At 39.5% G+C, this 23251-nt stretch overlaps 1 protein-coding gene across 1 annotated transcript in view; it reads right to left on the bottom strand.

Annotated features, from left to right (window-relative positions):
• HHIP (hedgehog interacting protein) overlaps positions 1–22337 on the bottom strand; it is an 89557-nt gene extending 67220 nt beyond the window's left edge. Inside the window, exons 1-4 of the mRNA XM_057727789.1 lie at positions 21544–22337; positions 15642–15834; positions 9471–9627; positions 8582–8783 (exon numbers count right to left, since the gene is read on the bottom strand). Coding sequence (XP_057583772.1) covers positions 8582–8783; positions 9471–9627; positions 15642–15834; positions 21544–21822 — 831 coding nt within the window. The 5' untranslated portion in view covers positions 21823–22337. The remainder of the gene's footprint in view (positions 1–8581; positions 8784–9470; positions 9628–15641; positions 15835–21543) is intronic.
• Between the last annotated feature and the right edge of the window lie 914 nt (positions 22338–23251).

The raw sequence follows: 23251 nt of genomic DNA, 5'->3' as shown, positions 1-23251 counted from the left end.
GCTTACAGATTTAGGAAGCTTTCTATAAAATACTGAGTTCATGTGATAGGAAAAGGGTCTACTGAAGCCTGGGGTCTGAGAGGGAGGTAGTTGAGGTCATTTCATTTACATATTCTCGCACCTGACCTCTAGCACATTTCATGATAAATTAACTGATGCTTGTTATGTTGTTTAATTTTGAAACCTTCCTTTAAACTTCTCTCTTCCCTGACCTCATAGCACATTTTACCAATCTGCTTCTTTTAGAAAAATATTTTGTTGAGTAATACACTCTTTGTATCATGACATTACATGTTAATTTCAGAGCAACTCTGCCCAGTTGCTTTCCTCCCAAATCCTGAGATGCTAAATCTGTGCTTTGAGCAATAGTTGCTGGTGGGCAAAAATATGTGCCTTCTTAGTTTTCAGTTTCAGTATATTTCCTTTGCAAATCCTACAATTTATTAACTCTGTGGCAGAGTGACACAAACCATGTTCCAAAATAAACACACAAAAAGACCTACATTACTATAATATCCAGGTTGAGAAAAGCTACTTTGAAAGCAAGGAAATGCTGATGAAAGCTTGCTGCTGTACTCATGGGTCAGCTGCTTTGTGCTTAATCATCGTTAGGCATGTGCTCTGAGAAACTCCAGATCTGGAGGTTTTCACATAATGAGGTAGGTAGCAACGCCCTACACCTAAATGCCAAAAGGTGATGATGTAAAAATGAAGATGTTCTCTTCCTCTAGTTATACACTTCAATAAAAAACATATTCTAGGTCTATCTTTTAGAATGAAAGAAAACCCACATACATCAACATAATTTTGTTTCCATAGGACTGCCATATAATTTTGGTGCAAACACTAACACCATCATGGAATTTCCATAAATTGTCATCCAATCCCATATTAAGGGAGACTGTTAAATACCACAGAGTATAGTTAACTGCGGTCACTGGAGCTTGTGAGTCATTCTGAGGGCTGGGCACCTTTTCCTTTCCTTCCTCTTCTTTTCATGTTAGTATAACAGATGATAACAGCTAATGCTTACAAAATACTCCGGATCATGTGAGATTGTGCACATGAAGTGGTAGGTGCAACCTTTTATCATCTCTGTCCTACAGATGAAGAAACCAAGCCTAGAGGTTAACTAACTTGCCCAGAGTCTAACAGCCAGCACATGGCATAGCCTAACAACTAGCACCAAGTCTGTATGCTTACATCAGATCTAGGCCCTCAGCCTCCCCACTGTCCTGCAAACCAGGATGTGCAGCACTGAACATGCCTACACCAACCATCACCCATCTCTGTTTCTTAAATATGCTCCCCAATCTTTCCTCCTTTGCAGTAGCTGCTAATCAAAAACACCGTGATTGAGAGCATGGAGTCCAACAACTGCCTTGCAAATCCGGCTCTGCTACTCGCTAGTGGTGTTCTCTCGGGCAGTTTCCTTCACTTCTGGGCCTCAGTCTCTTCTGTGAAATGGGATATTCATACTGCCTCACAGAGTTACTGGAAAGATTACATAAGTACTCTATGTAATAGCTTAGCAAAGTAAGTGCTTAAAGAATGGCAGTTATGACTAATAAGAAAGAAGACTAGTGTACAGTAAGTCCCCTACATAGGAACCTTCAGGTTTCGAACTTTCAAAGATGCAAACATGTGCTCCATCAGCCTCAGGCATGAGTGAAACTGCAGCTTGCCCTCCGTCTCCTATTGCTGACGATCCTTCAGCTCTACCGTCTCCCACCTCTTCTCCCTCCTCCAGTTCGTAACTCTTCTTGCCTGTTCACTCGATGCAAGCCCCTGTACGCCAGCTGTTGTACTGTACTACTGTACTTTTCAAGGTACTGCACTGTATGTAAGATTAAAAATGCTTTCTTATTTTTTGTGTTTGTTTTTTATGTATTATTTGTGTGAAAAGTATTGTAAACCTATTACGGTACAGTACTACATAGCCGATTGTGTTAGTTGGGTACCTAGGTTAACTTTGTTGGACTTACAAACAAACTGGACTTAACGAATGCGCTCTTGGAATGGAACTCCGTGTGTAGGAGACTTACTGTATCCTTGCTAACAACATGGCTGGCTTGAAGGCTATCTGTAGTATTAGGAAAGAAAAGCTATCGACTATCTCTAAAAGGGAGTGCTGTGCTACCTTCTACTATTTAGAGGTAGTTTTGGGACACCTGTGATTTCCTTTTTATTGGATAATAGAATCACTGGAAAGTCCTGCCAACTGGTATCACCAGCAGCCCTTCTCTTTTCTTTTTCTAGTCAGATACAACGAGCTGGTGGCTGCCACATCCAGACAGATGCTTTTGAAAGATGGCAGTGACCTTCTCTAGGGTCCAGATTTCTTGGTTTTTCACTTGTTTTAAATGATTACCATAGGACTTCTGAGATTTATAGGCTCCATTTCCTTTGCCCTTCAAGTCTTAGATAAATATAAAGACATTCATGTAAAAGCTTTCCTCACGTCAGCTGTGACTTATGGGACCTAAAATGTAGGAGAAAGCAGGTCTTTCTCTACTCAACTGGAGGGATCTTGCATAGTACAGTTTCGACTTCAGGAAAAAAAACATGATGCGTGCTGGAGGGCACTTTATAGATTAAACCAGCTTATCCTGGCATACACCATATCTACGTCCATTTACATTTGTTAAAATATTTTATCAACAGAATTGCAAATGCCAAAATAAAAGTAAGAGCACCAGAAATGAAATTAACTTAACCAAACAGAAAATTACACTGAGATTATTTCATATGACCAAGGGACAAAATAATTATTTTTCTGTGGACATTTGTAGTAGATCTAAAATGAGATTAGACTTATTTAAAAATTGAAAACAACATTTATCACAGAGTACAAGGCATTTTGATGTAGGATCAGCAACACTCAATAAAATATAGTTGGGTTTAATACATATCACTACTATCTTGATAAAAAAAATAATGGCAGTAAAAATTTTACCTGTGGATCCACATTTTAGTGGTTTGGAACCAGAATTTTAAACTACCCCCAAAAGAAGGTATTTAAACGTTTTCATCTGAGGGAAGATCCTTCAATTAACTTTCTGCCACTTTTAGAATGAATTTACATAATGGTTATTTTACCATTATAGCAATTCTCTTTTAGATGAGATTTAATAACTTCTAATGCAGTAGTGTGATAGGTCAAAAACTTTAAAAATATCACATATACAAAAAACTCCAAAATGGTGACTCTTCTGTTGTAATATTTATCAAATACGTTAAATATATTTTGCTTTCTTTCAACTGAACACACACTTTCTTTCGACCTAAAGCATGCTTAAAAGCAGAGTTCTAACAGTTTTCCTGAGGAAGCATTTGATATGGGACCCAGTCATCACTATATATATATTACATGTGCATGTACTATATTTCCAATCCCAGTTTTGAAAAGTAAATTGCTTTTCTCATTTATGCTCTGACTCATTTCACTTGAAAAAAAATACACTAACATTGTATGGGCTGCCATAAGATCGCCAATTAAAGACAGAGGAAAATGTGAAAAGAAGGGTCTCTGACAAACTTCAGAAAAGTAGGACATCCATCCCAATGGGCTGATGAGCAACGGATTGCACTAAACTTCAGCTGCTCATAATTATGTGTGTGATTTACAAGCATGTGAAATCAGAGGCTGCCTGGCCGGGTCCTGCCCCGGCGCACCCTGCATCTTCCACCACATGCTCCTGTGGCTCCCAGGCGCCTGGGCCACTCTCTCTCAAGAGCCCCACCGTCAATGGGCTCAGTCACCCGGACAATCAGCAGCTTTCAGCCTTACGTCCTCTCCTCCCCTGGTAAAAGGACTGCTTCGTAAAGCATCTTTTGAAATGAGGATCCAAGTAGATTTGAGAGGGACAGAAGCCCAGGCACACTTGTTCCAATGACAGACAAGTCTTTAGCCCTGTCTGCTGCGCGCTGCTGTGGGTGTGAGCTTCTTGGTTCTCGGACCGCCCCTGAGAACTGGGGGGCAGAGAAGGGTTGTGTCAGCTTCCCTGATGGGGGCCACCCTGTAGGTGACAGGTGCAGGCTTGTCCTGACCGCTGCACACACACAAAGCAAAGGTTGACTTTCAGATCTTTGGCGGTTAGGGGAAGTTTGGTAAGATTACCCCACAGTAACTTCTGGTGTCCTTGTCATTTTTTAACAAGGGTTTTCAGGTCTAATAGCAAACTACGTATTTTAGGAACAGGAATGAGAACACTTTTGCCAACGTGCTGAATACCAAATTCCCAAAAGGAATAAAAACAGAAAAATGTAATAGGTAAAGCAACTGTCCAATTAGAATGAATTGCTGAGATTTTTAAATGTCATTTTCCAAAACTTTCTATCGAGAATCTTACACACTGCCTGACTTAACTACTCATCTCCTCACTCAAAGTGGGCAAGTAATATGTGTAGGTCAAGTAAATGACAGAAGGTACAGGGCAACGATAACTGACAACCATTTGCTCCCAGTGACTTGGCCATAGACGGGCAGAGAAAATGTGTCTCATTCCTTATTCAATTGATTCAGGGGTTTGGCTCAGTCTAGACCAGTGCTTCTGAAATCACCTGGAAAAGCTTTAAAATTGTACCAATGGCTGAGTCCTAACTCTAGATATTCTGTTTTAATTTGGGGAGTAGAATTTTCTAAAGCTCCCAGGCAATTCTACTGTGCAGCCATTCTTGAAAATCACTGGTCTATCATCCCCAAGGACTTCAAATTGATGAGTCTGGTTCTAGTACTTCCAGAAGTTCTGACTATGAATTCAAATATAAGCTCGATATAAAGCTTTCAAATCACCAGGATCTTGGAATCTCCCTCTTTGGAATAAAACAACATAAACAACAACAAACAAGGAATACGCCCCCCGCCCCCACCCTAGACACACAAAATGAAGATTTTCAAGTTTGCTCACCAGTGGACACTTGAGCCATTCTTCACAGCGTCAGTATGAGTGGTCAGGTTGTACCATGCACTAGCACCAAAGATCTAGCAAACAACGATCTAGTTTTAAAACCTATTTGTGACTTACTCTTGGCAATTTCACAAAGCTCAGTCTTCTAGGATTTGAGCTGTTGTGAATGGAATCACCCCTTCCCAAATGAAATGGCAGTTTAAATTCATACGGCATACAATTTATTTCCTACAGCAAAATGAAGTCAATTCTTTAGTGGGTGCTTTGCATTTTTGCACATACTTTTGCTCAGTGAAATTTAGTTACACTCACAGGATACCGAAATCTCCTACAATGCAGGCAGCACAATTTGGGTGTCAAATAAAAACCAGACGCCCTATTTTTAGTTTCCGTCAGGACACATTTAGGGAGGAGTTTTCCAAGTTCCCCGAATGACTGGCTCTTTGCTGGTGGTATAAGAATCAGGGCTGGTAGAGGTTTAAGGAGATCAACTAAGTTCAGCTCTTTACCACAAAAAGGCCACTCCTTAACCAGGTGACAAAAATCCCCATCAATTCTTAATTGACAATTAGCAGAAAAGGAATTCCAGACTCCCTTATACCCAGCACTAGCTTTCAGAAACTCTTATGATCAAGAATTCCTCTTTATGTCTGATTTAATATACTCATACTGGTCATTAATTAATATCATGGGGGGATCACCACTGTGGTTCGTCCTGTATTCATTTCAAACATATCAAGGTTAGGTTTAGTATACAGTATTAATTCTGTGATTTGAATATTGCAATCAATACTTTGATCTGTTAAAACAGCTTTATTCCCTCCCTTAGGATTTTTAAAACTGAAAGACTAGAGAAGAAGTGATATGCATAATAATTTATGAAAATCCTATTTGTATTATTAATGCAAAATGATCATTGACAAACACAGAATACTGCCATGTACACACTAACTATTCACATATCAAGAAGCCTGAAAAATTACTATGAAATGACTGTGATGTTTTCACTTCAGAAGTCTTTGAGAGGCATTCCACAAAATTCAATGATATAATCAACTCATGAATGTGCTGGCATCAGCCCCATCAAACCAAGAGTAGCCACTTCTAACATTTGCAATCTGTGATGTATGACAGCACTTCCTTGGATACTGAGATAAAGGCCAGCTGTTGTATAACCTACTTGAGGCGATAAGGATGAGATCTTGGTACCCCCTACACAGTATACACCCAAACAGCCATGTGATAGATTCCTACCTTACTGATATCGCTAGTGCCGAATACTACGGGAATCCAAAATACACATTTTGATATATGTCATTTTATGTAACTCTACCTATGTAGAAATATGTAGAAGAATGGATTCTGAAGTTTATTTTAAGCCCCAGAAGCTCTGCAGCTCTCCTAGGAAAGGAAGGTGAAAAAGGGTTCTGCAGAATTCCTAGAGGCCTACAGAACATATGTACCGCAGAATCATGGCACTGTCATAACCTGGCTTGCATAATTTTATTGCATGTTGAGATGTCTCAAAGCCAGAGAAGATAAACTTTCATTCATATCCCAATGAAAGGGCATAAATGACAAGAGGGCGTCTGAAGTAACTCTAATTAGAAGGAAGGCCTTCTTTAGGCAGTTAAATTGAAGTTGAAACAAGAACATCAGTTTTTTCCTTCTCACGACAAAATTTTCAAGTATTCTGAGCCCATTTCTTTCACCTACATTTTATCATATACATATTTTTAATACCAATATTTTAAGTAAAATAGTATTTGAAAACCATATATTACTGTCTCAAATACCTGAAGATGTATTTTACAGCAAACTGGCAGTGTGTACCATGGCATATGTCCTTCAACCCGCTAATGCTCTTTCTATCAGTGAATTTTAAAGAAATCATCCACGATCAGGATAAATAATATATACAAGAATTCTAAATAGAAAATACTGATGGTCTTCCTAAATATCTCATAATAAGGAAACGGAACACTTGAAAGAGACAAAAACTAAGTTTTTTGAGAAAAGTTTCCAAATCTGGTAACATACTCATGACATACTGTTAGGTGAAAAAAGAAGGCTAAAAAGATGTACATATGGTTTGATTTCCACTTTATTTTAACACTTCTTAGGAAAAAAGCTACAAGAAAACATGTTCTTCTGTGTTTCCACATTTAGTAATATGGACCTGTGTTACTCTGTAGGAAGGAAAAATTCATTTAATTTTAATAGAAAAACTGGAAGAAAGTATATTAAAATGTTAATAGTGATATTCTTTAATTGATGGGATTATAGGTGATCATTTTTAAAATACTTTCCCCAATTTTTTATCTTATAGAGATCATGTTTCAAGGTAAGAAAAACACATGTAGTGAGTAATACGCTGGCTGCCGCACCTTTATTCTTCCTCAGGAGGCACCCCTGGCCGTGAGTTATCAGAAAACATTTCAGAATGTAGTTATTGAACTCTGATGTTCAAAACACTAATGCTTCATTTTAAGGGGCTTTGGATTATTTGCTGTGAATTGCCATGAAAAATGTTATTGGGAGAAAGTTGGAACTACTGATTTAAACAGCTTTTCCAAATGATCTGTGTCTTGGTGCCAAAGTCCTTTTCCTTAAAGGATCACAAGTACGATAAGGTGCTTTTCTGATGGAGTATGTCTTGGTGATGCTTGTCACAACACGGCCTTGAGGCTGGGTGGTCCCAACAATAGGCATTCTCTGTACTCGAACTGAGTCATCCTAATTATTTCACATGGTAGATATTGAATAGATAGATATCAGGAATATATTTATATTTTCTGATTTGTTTCTTCTGGTTCTGATGTTCTTACCTTTGACTAGAGATCAACAAAACAAGGAGGAGCTTATTTCCATATGGGTAGAAGGGTATAAATCCTCCTTTGATTTTTTTCTCCAGTTAAGAAATGAAAAAGATAATCAGTTCTTCCCAAATCATACTTAATTTGTTTCATTCTAAAACAGTCATGAGCTGTTAAAATGTCTCAATTTTAGAATGCCACAATTTGCCTTATAGCTTAGTGCTGCTAACGTTGTACTGTGTTACTGTCTTGTGAAATAAACTTGACAATAATTTAATTTACATACCTACTGGACTATTTAACATGAGAATCCAAATTGGAGAAGTGGGAAAGAAGGCAATAGATGTGCTTATATATTATAAAGGTGGCTAATTATAGATAAAAATATTTGACTTACCTGTGAAAATATTGTGCAAGGAAATCACAGCATAGGTAGCATTTTTTTATGACAGACTCAAACACAGATATGGTAAAAGAATGACTTGCAATTGCCAAAATAACCCAAAGACCTCTTTGTTTCTGCTGGCAAATGCTGTTATACAATATTAATGACTGTTAAACAATATTTAAACAAATACTTTATAAAACCAAGAATTATTTTAAATATGTAAATTACATAGGGAAACCATGTCAAAAATATCAATCTGATTGCACTGCTTAAATAGTCACCAAATAACATTAAAAATTTAATGTCACTGTCCCAGTTTAGTTGCCATAATTATTGTTCCCTTATGTTGTCTCCTTATTTTCTCCTATATTCTTTCTTTTATTACAAAGAGATACCTTTAGTGAGGATAACACTAAAATAAAATTAACATAGCCAGAGCAAAGAGAAATAAAATTTAAAAAGCCAACCTTTATTCCACTTTGAACAAGTTTGTGAATGTCCAAATAAGGCTCCTTGATAATTTCTCCTTCAGGGGTAAGTATCTTCACGTAACCTTCTTTTTCCAGAATGAAGAGACGGTGTGAGCCATCCCCACTATGCAGGGCGCTGACAGGCTGGCGCAGCCCACTCACAACCTCCTGAATACAGAAGCAGTTGTGTTTGTGCTTTCTAAACAAATTAAAGAAAACCAGTAAGCTTTTCTTGAGATGACGGAGGTAAGAGATGCACTTAGCATCCTTTTCAAAATATATTTCCTCTAGCACTCAACAGTTTTGATAATCACGAAGGGCTGCTAACCCAAGGTCACAATTGATTCTTTTATTTTCAATGGAAAAAAAAACAAAACCAAAAAGCCTTCTATTGGAAAATAAAGGAGAGAATCAAAACACATAAGTATTTTAAAATTTCACAAGCTCACTGTCTCATCTTTCAGTGACTATAATTAAAATTAGCTTTACTCACAGTAATTAAACCTTACAGAAAGGCACTCAGAAAGTCCTAAGAACTACTTATAAAACTCTGATTTGCTAATAATAATTGTACTGGATGTTTCCACAGTGCCATAAGCTAACAACAATCATAAAATTCAAGTTTAAAACTATACTCATAAAATTCGCATGAAACACAGAGAAGCCAAGCTCAAAATAGAAGATTAGTAGTCTCAGCGTTAAAAGCATTTAAGTGAATATGACTTTAGAGAAGCAAACTACCAAAAAGCAAACAAAAAGCATCTGGAGGATATAGCTGCTGGACATGAGCATAGCCAGTTGACTCACTGTCAAAACCACAAGACTTGTCAGGTTTTTTTGTTTTGTTTTGTTTTGTTAAGAGTAAAGAACATTTATCTTTATGAACCTGCTGATCTCTTCCACTTTGTCGTATTCTTCCATCTGGTCCAAGTAGTTAGATGCTGGTCCTCTGATTTGTTTTCTTGGAAAATCTGGAAAGCACAAGCCACCATCTTTTCTTGCATAGTAAAAGCAAAACTCATCAGCAGTAGTTTGAAGGGAACCTTTAAAAAATGTAAAAGGACACCTTAGAAGTATTTAGTGTCACAGTAAAAACACCACTTTTGAAAGACAAAATACAGGTAAAGAATTTTGGGGGAACTATATGACTATTCTAGGAAAATATACAGACAAAATATAAAAAGAAAGAAGAGCTTGGGATTTCTATTTCTTTTTTAACCAAAATTTAAAAATTGCAGTAAAAGTTAAATGATATTGTGTTGGATGTCTTAAAAGGCTCATAGGAAATAGACCTAATACGAACCCAGCATTAATCTTGTTATTGCATTAAATCTATTTTCAAGCCTCCTCAGTTACCATATGTTGCACTTTCAAGCTCATCTGATGACTATTCAGCATTTTTTTTCCTACAGTACTAATAACTTCCTAAGAAGAACAAATTGCGATCAAGAGATAGACCATCAGGAGCCAGTTTGGGTCATTTTACAATACTTATTGTATTGTCATTCATATATGATTAAATAATAAATCTAGTTACTATCCCAAGGTCATTCATTATATGCTACAGTAAATGACTGACTCCCTGCAATGATCAAGCAATGAACTGATGCCAGTAACAGAGCCTCTATATTCAAATGTGTTGGTGCCTTTTTCTTGCTCACTTACAGGAGATAATGACTGTTTTGTAATACAAAAATTATCTTTAAAGTATCTTGTCAATCTTCTCAAACAGAATAGCCGACACACTACCCCTCACTGAAAAAAATACTAAAACAAGTCAAAACAAAAATGCAGAGTAGACTTAAAGGGATCTGAAAGAAAGACCTTTGTTTTCATTTCTTATATATTAACAATTTTTATCAAATAAAAATAAGAAAGAAGATCTTACTATAAAAAACAATTTTGACATTTCTTTTACAATTTGAATGTATCAGGTAGGTTTTTTTTGTGGGGGGGCATATTAATGAATAAGATTCACTTTCATATTCTGACAATTTTGCTATTAAAATCTGATGTTGCTACCAGAGTTGACGTTACATGATGTCCCAAATTCCTGCTTCGGGTTTCATACCTTTAATATGCTCAACATCTTGATTTTTTCCTAGCAAATTAGACTATTGTACTCCCAATCAGTTTTGTGATAAAGGTACCTGGTAACTTAGTTGAGGTTTAGAAGTTGTATAATGGATGCAAGTTTACAAGGATTTGCAAGAACAAGAATTTGGGGACAACTAAGTGAGGCTCATTAGTGGAACATAAAGACACTAAAGAGTTGATTTTCTGTGAGCTTGATATAGGTCCCCTCAAACCTAAAACTAATCTTGGAATCTGAGGGTCCTAAATGCTTAAAACATAATATACCTTTTGACCCAACTATTGGGTGAAATGTATCACCTCTAAATTTCTGATACAGACTCTTCGAGGCCAATATCTGGCTAAGATATTGGGAAACATCTTGTCTTTGGGAAACTGGCAAATAAGAGCAGATGTCCGTGGGGGGGGAGGGGAGAGAGAGAGTGTGTGTGTGTGCGTGCGCGTGCACACTCATGCTGTGGGGGGGTGGGCAGAATAAGGAGACATGGCAGCTGGGAAGGGTTCTCCCTGGGAGGAGCAAGGCAGCTGGAAGGAGGTTATCTTTCTTTGAAAAAAATCCAGGGATTAGAAATTGGGGAGAGGAATGAAGGCTGCAGCAGCATTTACTCATCTTCAGCAATTTACTGTTTGCAAAAGATAACTTTTCTCCTCCATTCTTTAACGGCTAAGCATCAGATGAAAACTGCCCAGTAGTGTTAAATAATTCTGCTTGAGGCAAAAATAAGAGAAGGAAAATTGAGTTGCTAAATCAAAGTTTTCCTAGTTTGGGGCTAGATATTTTGGGGGGGCTAGATGTTTTACATATAAATATAGATGTAGATATGTAGATATAGATATATATTTACCTTCAGGCAGGAAGTTTTCCATGCCAATATGAGGCATGCAGGAAGACTGTCATACTATGGATCTATTTGTAACTGAATGTGTGAGGGAGAAATTTTGTTTTAATGTGATTATTTGCCTGTGGGGGTCACAGAAAAATTTCATAGTGCAATTCAGAGGTAATTTTGAGTTCACTTTATAAAAAAATATCTTTTTTCCAGCATTACAGTCTGCAAACCAATACCATCTTAAGGGGAAATTAATGAACAATGCCAGTGGCTGATTCCATTTTATAAGGAATTATTAGCTGGGGACAAACATGAGGAAATGAGAAATCATTTTCAAATGGAACATCTGAAGATGAATGAGTGCAGATTCATAAACTCTGTCGCTCCGGAGATACTATACTCTCCTAGCAAATTAAACAAAAGGAAACCAAACCAAACCAAACCAGCATGTTAACAATGAATTACTCTGAGCTTTCTGCAGCATTGAGACAAACTGAAGAATCTAAATGGGAAGAAGAGAGCCAACTCAGGAGACTTTTACATAAAAATATGGGCATTTTTCTGACAATTATGATACAGTGAATTGAAACATCTAATACTTTTACTAGTACTCTACCTTAAAGGATCCGATTTTATAGACAGTGATGAATAAGATATGTTTTTCTGTGAAGAACGAAAAGAGATCTGGTTTCAGGACAAGGGGCTAACATTTACTGCCAGGGAAAGATAATTTACCAAATGGTACCCTTCTGTTTGGAAGGAAACACTGAAGAGCATTTTACGGAAGGTGTGTAGCTCACGCTGGATCATCATGGTATGATCAAGTCCACTAACAATGGAAGTACACTGATGAGTCCAGCAGCTGTAATTTTTTTATGACTCCTGATAATTTATCAAATGTTTTGAACTGCAACTCTTCTCCTGGATCATAAACCCAGTCCTACTATACCACAAAGCACTCTATAAAATACTGACATGTAAATAAATATTCTCTGTGCAGTTTTCTAAGCTCTAGCTTTTCTCTGAGCATGTATGCTAGAGAAAAGTTATTTTTTCCTCATCATAGATGCTGTTCATCATAAGAAAAAAAAAAAAAAAAAAAAAAAAAAAAACCAAAACCCCACCATCTGTAAGGCCTGCACTCGAGAGCATTTTTCTAGCAGAGCGAGTGGATTTTGGTGTATTCATCTATCCACTCTGGTTAGCTCTCTTGGGCACTAATGAGACACGTGTAAGATAGCTGACTGGGGTCAGGAGTGGCTATGGACTCGAGAAACTCAGTGGAATCAAATCCTTGACCTTGGCCTGTTTAGCAACAGGATTAAACCAATTGAACTAATTGTGTACAGACATTTCACACTACCATAACCTACGACTGAGAGATGACAGTCCAAGAGTGATAAAAATCATTACGATACGAGTGTAAAGGGAGAAGCAAGGCCCAGGGATGTCCTTTCATATCCCTTCCACAGAAGGTATTTATTAGGCCATCATTTAGTGAACAGAAAAGCATCTCCTGTGTTCATTGTAATTCAGGCAGAAGACGAGACCTGTGGTATCCAGAAAAGAGTTTCTATGTTTTTTAAAAATGAAATTTTGGTGTTTTTTAAGAAGTTTTAAGAGTTTATCTCCTTAAGTAAATTCACAACTGGAGAATATTATGATTAATAAAACTCTAGTGTACCCTTAATGTAGTGATTTTTTTTCTTTAAGCTTACTGTAGTGATTTTTAACTTTTTTTCATTTTTGAGGAAATAAGCAGACCATGAACTTTTATGAATTAAAGTTTCTAGAAAGTAGCTGTCTTTCGGGTATACATGTATCCCAGTGTGAGTGGCACTTTCTTAAAGCCGTGAGGGTGAAGCAAAGGGACAGACTGTTTATGCGTTTAATTCTTTATGTATCGGGCCATGGGGGAAGAAAAGAAGGTGTTTCTGGAATTATTTTCTCTCTTTCAACCCCTTTCAGCATTTCCCTTCTCTTAGCAAACTACAACCCTTAAGACCCTTCCTCTTCATGTCTTTGATTTGTAGAAAGATGAGGTTAAGAATGAGGATGGTAAAAATAAATGCATAAATAAAAGAATCACAAAGTAGCTGTTTGTCACCATTTTGAACTTCAGAGAAAAGCAACCCATGTCACCACATAGACTTAGGAAGGTGAAAATGTTACCACTTTGCTTTTTGAGCAATTTCTGAAAAATGAGTGTTCTAGAATTCTAAAGAGCCTCTGTGTTGGGGGCCAGGGCTGAGGGGAGGATTACCATCTGATTCATCTCGCTTTAGGAAACGGTAACCTACGTGCCAAGGATCAGTCTGGCTAACAAATTGATCAACATAAGTAACACAAAGCGTGTGTTATTACAGCTCACTTTGGGGACAAGTATTTAGAGCGATTATTAGCATTTGATGGATGCAGAGGAAGCCCCTCTGCTCGCTGCTAAAGCCTGCTGGCCTGGCCCTGAAAAGCACCCTGCCTGCTCCCCCCACCACTGGAGTGGAGCTTTCATCTGGTTATCTTTCAAGGCTGCCTGGGTGGCCACCGAAAGCACTTGACATCTTGATGCACTTCAGCAGTTTTACATATATACAAACTTTGTAGAAAAATAAATTTGTCATTCGTCACCACATATGTTGATCTGGGGAGTGAGGTGCTTGCAGTTCTGGCTCCTGATCTGTTTGCTGTGCTCTCTCTTTCAGTGGATATTGCTTTTTGTTGTTTGTTTTGGAAGCTAAAATAACTTCAAATATAGGAAGCACCCCACAGATGAGTCTCTAAATCCAGCCTCGTGGTATTTATCTCAAGTAGATAAAGGTAGCTAAAAATGCTGAGTGTCAATACCATTTTCAATTTGTAGTGGTAAAGGCAAGCTTTCCAGACTGGAAATTTGCAGCAAACCTTTAAGGGACCTAATCTGTTATCGCTTCTCGGCAGGCCATCTAGGCAACCGTGACCTATCCTACTTTGTTTTGGGGAATGTGATAAAGAGGGAGAAACAGCTGGTTTAAGGAAAGCCTTAGAAACACGACTGTAGTTTATAAAGACAATAATAATATTTTCACATTGAATGGGTTTCGATACATGTTATGGTGCACCAAAGGAAGCAAGCAACCCTAGTCAAAATGTTTTCTTAGGCCATTAAGAGAGCTCTATAAAAAAATTCAAAAATCCACACTTTTCTGGGTCAGAGAAAAAAGTAAAATGTGCATTGCAGTTAAAGAAAATTCTCCAAGTGCATCCTACAGTTCTTAAAGCTTGTCTTTTACTTCAATGCCATTGAGTTTTATAAACTGTTAGCTTCAGTTGATTTGTTTGTGTGTGACACTGCCTAACTAAACAGAATCTGTCTCGTTAAATTCTTTTCTACCTCTGTGTTGATTCTTCCAACTAAAGCAACAACCACCAAGGTTTACAAGCTTCTGATGGTAAAATTAATCAATGCCCAAGAACCTATATGTTTATTAGGGTCCAAAAGATGATAGTGACCAGGTATACTTGGGACACTGTAAGTACAAGAACTTGACCTTCACCTAACCTATCATTTTCTCATTGCACGACTTTGGTTAAGGCATTTAACTTCTCCCAAGGCTCAGTTTTCCTCATCTGTCAAATGGAAATGACTAGACCTTTCCTATCTACCTCACCAGGTTTATGAGGAACAAATTAGTCATTATATGTGAAAGTGCTCTGTAAGGTGTTACTTTTGGGGGGCTTTCAAATTATATTTTATTTAAGGAAATACCTTAAAAGTCAGTGGACAATCTGCTCTTATGTATCAGCCATGTGGAAGGGGAGACTGTCTTGATATCAACACTAATGAGTAAAGACACTAACAAGAAATCTGTACTGATAATCCAGTGTGTGTAAAGATTACCAACTGTATTATCGGTTTAACAAGAAATATAAAACACTTCAACAAAACAATGTACTGTTTGGAGGCTGAAATGATAGTAATCCTTCTAGCAGCAATAAAAGGTTACAAGTTTGGAACAGTTAATTATGAGGTAAAAATAGATATTTTGAAAGGCGAGATAAAATTTACACTCTCATAAGCAAGGGCTTAGGAACAGGTATCTTGGAAAGCTATTCTGCAGTAGTTGATTTAATTTATCCTTTTTTTTTTTTTTTTTTACCTGGAATATGGCCTCGGCAAGTATAAAAGAATTCTTTGCAATAATCTTTGCAGAGGAGGGGAAGTACCAGGTCTTTTTCCAAGGCTTCTCTCTCAGGTGAGTAGAACAGGCTCTGAGAATGTGGAGAGCAAAGTGCACATTTGATTTCCTCCAGTAACTTCCCGCATTCTGTGTTGTTGGTGACAGAAAATATCTGAAAGCCATAAATCAGAAACAAATTTCTTTTTAGTTCCACGAAGTTAGGTTTAGTTACATTTTTTGGTCATCATGGAAAGAGAAAAATGTCATTTAGCCAATGCTGTTGTCTGCAAAGAATCACCAAGTCACAATACGGAATGCCTTTATACCAACACAAACGCAGCCTCTTGGGTTAGGATGGAAGGGCAAAGGAAAAGGATGCACAGACGTGCTTTTTACACTTGCAAATCTAAGTCTGTTTATCTGTCCTTCAGGTGTGAAAAATTAAATGACAATTATATTTAGACTCTTTAACCCTTTTTCTTACTCTGCCTCAAAGTATATACTGACTGACATTTAACTTGAAAACGCCAAATACCTGTATCCAACTGTATGTAAAGCAGAACTTTTTAAGACATGGCTTATCTGCGTCTTGGGTAAAAATCTATTTCACTCCTGAAATTCCTAATGACATTCTCAAAGATGTTACTTGAATGACATTGTTCTCATTTTAATTAATTTTCAGTCTAAAGATTGCATAGGGAAAGTTTTCTAAGGTAGGGGAAATATCTCCCTTTCATGTTCTGTAAAAATAATACCTGAAGCTGACGCAAACAGGTTTAAGACCATTTTTTATTATTCGTCATATTTTAGCCAGGAAAAATTTTCTAACTAGCTCCTCAGGTATGTTATATGCACGAATAAACACAAGAGTTTAATAAAAGTGCTTTTGTATAGTATTTAGTGAGTTTTAATGAAAAAAGGGCATACTTGTATCCTTGTTTATACGGTATTATTGTGTTTTTTATATCAATAAGACTAATTTGAGAGTTACTATTTCATTGAGGTTAGTAATTTGTAGATAAAATAAGTCTCAGTGTCTAGTACTAACTTTAAAAAACTAACTTCAAAAAACTAACTTTAGGACCTACTCTAATAAATATAGAATATCAGTACAATATTTGAGATGTGAAATGTAGTGCTGTCTAAATTAAGCATTGATTTTTCGTATTTAAAAAACACCATACTGGAATTGAATTTTATGCATTTTCCTAGTTTATATAACTATGTTTATACTTAATTATTTCTTTAGAACTATGAACTGAAATTAACATTTTAAACTCTAGATCACTGCTTAAAGCAAATATTCCATTCCCAAGTTGAGGTTCTAATTTGATTAAATTGAATGAATTGTATGGCTTCTGTTTTTCAGGATGAAGATATTCTAGGTGATCCCAAAATTTGGATCTGAAAGAGCAAAGCAACTAAAACAAAATCACTAAATACAAGGCATGCTGAAATTTCAGCATGCAGTAATTAAAAGTCCAATAGAAGCTAGTCTATTTTGGAAAAAAAAATACATATGTATATATGATGAGTTCTAACTACAATATTCAGAAAAGTTATTATTAATCACAATTATGTTTGCATTTTGATTTTTATCAACTTATTTAAATGACGATTGTTTAAACAGTTAAAGTTTTCTAAAAGGAAACATACACCAGACACTTAGAATTTGCATTCCAAGAATGTTTTAAATGTCTTTTATTGCCCATACTCTGGCAGACCTCACCAGATCTATTCAATATTAATACTGTTCAGCTTTGTTCTGTTTGTTTATCATACGGCAGTCCACTAAGAACAAAACAACTGCAGGATGCTGAAACCACCTCTTTTGCTGGTTGAAAAACTGGACTGTAATTACCTTTGGTTTTATGGAGAATATGGCTGCTTCGATTTTTTATAGCTGAAACAAAATGATCCCCACATACTCTCCCAGCTGCTATCCAGGAAGAGCTTGATTTTAGTGTCTAAAGAATTTTGTCTTTTACAATTTTTGGAATGTGTCCTGGCCACAAGATCTCGCATCAAAAGTTTCAGAAGTAGGATTCAATAAATTATCTGAAATCAAGTATAATATTATTCTCTGTAAAGTTTCATGCTGTTCCGGCCCAGCAGGATGGTAACATTTTGCTCTGTGTGAGGTCTGCAGTGTAAATACCTATTTGAAGATAGATAGAGCCATCATTCTGGCTTTGGTTTCAATGAACCAATAGTCTTACTGAAGTCAATTAAACTGCCTCAGCCCAAGCTGCAAGGCTGTCTTAGACAGATGAGTGCTGGTGTGTGTAGGGTATTTTTTTCTTCTTTTTTTGCCTATGTGTCTGTGTCTATAGGGGTCCTTAACTTTATGTCTGACAATGTCATCAATCTTAAGAAGAAATTTAAGCTAATTTCCTGTTTCAATTTTTAAAAGCCATATATGAAACCATCAAATTATAACAGTTTAAACTAAATATACTTTGGAAATCATATAAAACTTCGAAACATTATTACAGTGTGCCTAGTAATGACTGTGGCTGACTAATTTATAACATCTGGCAGGTCATCCTTTAATCTTTAGCCACATGAAAGTAAAATCCATAGAAGGAAGGTAAGATAAATCCTGGAATACACAGTGAAGCGTGGCCTACAACTATAGTTTATCAACAAATAGTAAAATGGGTGACAGAGACCTTCTGTATTTCTCTTTATTTATCAAGTAACTAAACAAAGAGGATAAAAAGGCACCCACATGGGCTTGATGAGGGGACAAAAGGAGAAAATACAAGACAGTATATTAAGATGATGCCTTAAGATCACTTGGTATACGAGAAGTTATTTCTAAAAATCATATGCCTACAAGGTTGTTCAGCTGTTGGGTAGAACACATGCGTCTCTGGACTGTAGTGCTGGATTATGTCATTAAAGAGTTCAGTTTCAATTTTAGGCTAATATGTAAATAGATCATTGTACTAAGGCAGCTGTTAAAGGGACCCCAGGATGAGTTATTTGTTTAGTTGGATGTGTTCAACAATAGCCTTTGTCCCTGAAAGAGCCAGAGCAAACAAATGATTGTAAAAGGGCACACTTGAAAACAATTACTTTTCACCCATTCCTTGACAGCTTTGGCTGTGAAACCACCCAAGGTAGAGAGAGCTTCTATGCCTCTGTGGCTACAAGTTAAGTTTTAGAAATTGGGGTATTTCAGTTGGTTGCAGATTCAATTTGGCTAATGGGAATTAGATCCTTTTAGCATCTTGCATTTAGGAGCTACAAAAATATTGCTAAGACAATATAACTTCCTAGATTTTGGCAGTACTTATTTGTAATGGTAGTTGACCAGTATACAAAACTATTAAAATATACAAAGAAATGAAAATGTAGAATAACTTAGAAGAATAATACCATGGTTAAAGAGTTGAACTCAATAACATTCAATAGTTCATTACATTAAAGAAAATAGGTTAGTCTAGAAGCTGGACTTAACTGCACAGCTAGGCATCATCAATAGTCTACCCAGTTTGCTAGTATCTATTAGTCTACGAAGTTTTTCCTTTAGGAAACAGCTACTCCTGCAGTTTCTTGAAAAGTTGCAGAAATCTTTCTGGGGGAAATTTTTTTTTCATAAACAAAAAAGGGCCCTTTCAAATAGCCATCATCTCTCCTGTACACACATTATGAAATAAGACCCTAACATATATTATAAGCCAGGAAGGCTTAGGGGAAAAAAGGGAAACACTGAAGTTTATTATAAAATAACATGTTTTAAAAACTATTAAAACTTGAGAACGAACATGGGTCAAGAATGCATAGGCATAACTACATCAAATCTCTGATTTGAACAATTTGAGTATTGTTGGTTTATAAACTACGTGTAATGGAACCAACGAAGTCTAGTGTACCAGATTTAATTCAGACACATTTTCCAAATGAGTAGGGGTTTGTTGGAGATTGGAAGCACATAAAAGGGAAAGGAATGTGGATAGCTAACATGGCAGAATGCTTCCTAAACAATGATTTCTTTAAAAAAAATTTATATAACTTCTCTTAAGGGGTATAACTCCCCTCAGTCCCCGCCCCCCAGGACCTTGCCCCCAGCTCCCCACTACAATTAGTTAAGAAAAAGTTTTCACTCCTGTACCTGGAAGAGTTCAGTATTGCAGGGGTCTGCGGATCATTGGTGTATTCACAGCATATATTGCACACAGAGAGGCTTAATGCCAATATTTCTAAACCTTTCTCTGAGTTTCCTGGTCCTGTCTGGCTCCTGGTAAAAACCCTGGAGCTGATGTGAATGTAGTGATTTTGTACTTTAATTCAATTACAACACAGGAGCTTAATGACATTGTTTTGAATAAAATGCTGGAATATCTGTTCCTTGAATCTCAGACTACTGCTGCATACGGTAAGAATAAAGAGAGAGTTACAGCTGAAAACCTGCAGCAAGACAGTTCTCACTCAGCTGGGAATAGAGGGAGTTGGACAAATGCTCCCTCAAAAGGCATGAACATTTGGACAGAGCTGGGGACTGAAAGAGAATGATGTTCTCTAGTTTCACCCATTAGTGAACCAACTAACAAACACAATGGTGTTGTTGTTATTCTTTTGCCATAAGCAACAGGACTCTGTGTGTGGGCAGCAGTTTAGTGGGGAGGAGGATAAGTCGACCCCTTTTTGTCCTATTGATTTTTTCCTATTTGCATGACTTGAGCAAATTAAATGATGCAATATGGCTTTTTGTTACAAAACAAAGTGAGAGATACCACCCAGACACATATGTTGATTCGTAGGAGCTGTTTACATGAGAATAGAGTGAAATCTACCGTGAACTGAGCATAAAAATTAGATTCAGCCTGGGTATTTTTTTTTTTAATGCCTGGGCCAGCAAGACTGAAGCACAAGTTTTCCAAGAGTCTCTCAGACCTTGACAACTGCAGTGTTGTAACAGAGGAATTCTTAATTAAACCTAAAATGGGGGAAGGGCAGGGGAGCAAAGACACCTGATTGTTTATTTCACGCGCAGGGATTGTTAATGACGTGATCCCCCCAGTCTTTCCTTGGAGTACAGTAGAGAACACACATTACTGCAACCCAGGGCAAGAAAGATGTTGTAAAGTGAAATATAAGCATGTCTTTACACCTAACCAACACTATTTTCATTTTTATTCAAACTAATTGACATCGGGAAAATGTAAATGCCGTTACACCTAAAATAAGTTTTAGAGATCTTCCTAGACAACTAACTACCATTGAAAGTCCGAATTTATGTTACAAAACATGACAGGAGGAGAGTCGCCTCGGTTTTATGTGATAAACACGCCCCAGCAAAATCTTTTGCCAATTTTGGGGTTCTAAACTGGAGTACCAAGAGTTCTTTTTCGCTATTTAACTATTGTAATGCAAGACACCCCCCTCTGACGGGGTAGGGGATCATAAACCAACCATGCTTCAACATCCTTTACGATTCGAACCTCTCTCTAACCGAGCACGTGGAGAAAGCTGCACAAATCTTTTTACCCTAGAAAAATAAACCTGAAACCACGGTCACCTTCATTTACAGTTTCACCGCAGCCAATGCCCGATTCGATCCAAAACACACTGTTAATCGCGATTCTTTTAAAATATTTACCCAGCCCAGAATGCGGGTACCACGGAAGCTTCTCTTTTCTGAGACAGGCAGTTTTGCACAGCATCCCGACCGCGGACTCTTGGGGGAGGGAGAGGTATCTGCACACCCCAGAGGAAATACAAACGAATCACTCTAGCGCTTTAGAAAAGTCATCAAAAAGAAGTCCCCAAACAAGTTTCGCCCCTCTTCCAGCCACCCGCATTGCCGGAGTCACAGGGAACCCCACCCAGCCAGTATGCCAATCTCGCAGCTGCGAAGCGGGTGCATGCCTACCTTGCTATCCAGGCGCCCCAGCCCGGGGCTGTCACTCCGCAGGCAGCAGGACAGCCGAGGGTAGAAGCCACCGCACAGCATCTCTCCCCCACTCAGCAGCTCCTGCTGGGACATCATCCGTCTATCTCTCCTTTTCAGGCGCTTCGGGGGGTTCCCATTCAGGCACCTTCTCCTCCTTGCTCCGCTCCCTTCGCTTCTTTCCCCAAACTTAGCATCTCCTTCAAAGAAGCCCAGAGCCATGGCCAGCAGCAGCAGCTTAAAGGAGAGCATCTTCAGCATCGTCTGCCCCGCGCGGCAGGGGCTGGGCGCGGGAGGATGGGGGGGGAAGGCCACTGCCCAGCAGGGGCACTAGGGCGCAGCTCCAGGAGGAGGCTGTGGGGCGGCAGGACACTCGAGAGGCAGAGAGAGGTGGCAGGGGCGAAAAGATGTAGAGCGATGCAACTTTGCAAAAAATAAGAGAAGAGGCGATGCGTCCAATGCCTCAGGGGAGCCCGATAAAGTTGTGCGGTTGACACCGTTTGCAGCGGTGCCAGTGTCAGCTGGGTGGGGGGCTTTCTGCTGCGGCTGGGAAGTGGGAGGAGGAGAAGGAGTTGGAAGAGGAGGAAGAAGAGGAGGAGAAGACGGCCACAGAGGTTCACTTGTCCGTGTAACGGGAGTTGTTTAGGTGAGACAGTAGCAGAAACAGAAACGGCGGTGGCGGCGGCGGGGCAGGCGGAGGCAGGGCCAGAGCTGGGCTCTAGATGATGCTGAGGTCTCCTCTGCCGGCGGCTGCAGCTTCTCTCACAGCCTCTCATGTTTCGTTCCCTCTTTTCTTCTTCTTTTTAACTAGCGCGCGGGGAGGTGCTGCCACCGCGCGCCCCTTGACGTCACCGCCGCTCGCGCGCCCCCGCCCGGGCTGGGGGGAGGGAGGGGGCGGCCCCGGCGCGAGCGCGTCCCCCGGCCCCGGCGGTCTCCCGGGCGCGGCGGGGAGGGGCCCCGGCGGCGGCGGCGGCGGCGGCGGCGGCGGCGGGTGGAGGGGGAGGGCCCGGCGGAGCCCTCGGAGCCAGCCTCGAGGGCGCGGAGCCCCGCGCGCCCGCCTGGCCGCGCCGTCCGGGCGGGGGCGTGCACGGCCCTGGTGCCCCGGCCGGGCTGGGGCTGGGGCTGCGGCGCGGTGGCCCCCCGCGTGCTCCTCTCGCCTCACGCGGCCCCTCCGCACGACCCCGGGCGTGAGGCGGCCGAGCTGAGGCGCCGAGAGAAAGTGAGTAAGAGAGGGCTGCGGGAGGTGAGCAGGGAGGGGACCTTTCCAGGGCCTCCCTTACCCCGGGCCCGGCCCGCCCCTCGCCCGGGAGGGAGGATGAACCCACTGGGCTGGAGGGAGGGAGCTTTCCGGCCCCCTTTCCCTCCCCCGGCCCGCGCGGACTCCCCCACCCCCCGGCCATCTCCAACGTGGAGCTCAAGCCGCTAAAAATCTTCCTAGGGGTCTGACGGAGAAGCGGGAGGAACGGCCCAGGTGCTGCAAGCCTCTGAGTACGTGGAGGTGGCTTGAAGACGGTGCGGAGAAGATGTACTCGTCCTCGCCGAAGTTCTGCGCGCGCTCGGAGTGGCCCGAGCGCGTGTGCGTGGAGCGGGGTGTCGGAGCCCCCTGGAAGGATTGCTCCCGCCTGGGTTCTGGGCGGGCTGGCCCCGGACGCCCCTTTCGAGGGCCCCACCTGTGCCCTGGAACTTAGCC

This window comes from Hippopotamus amphibius, chromosome 3 (genome assembly GCF_030028045.1).
Source record: "Hippopotamus amphibius kiboko isolate mHipAmp2 chromosome 3, mHipAmp2.hap2, whole genome shotgun sequence".
NCBI classification, from domain to species: domain Eukaryota; kingdom Metazoa; phylum Chordata; class Mammalia; order Artiodactyla; family Hippopotamidae; genus Hippopotamus; species Hippopotamus amphibius.
The sequence above is the reverse complement of the archived record's forward strand: the minus strand, read 5'-3'. Positions and strand labels throughout refer to the sequence as shown.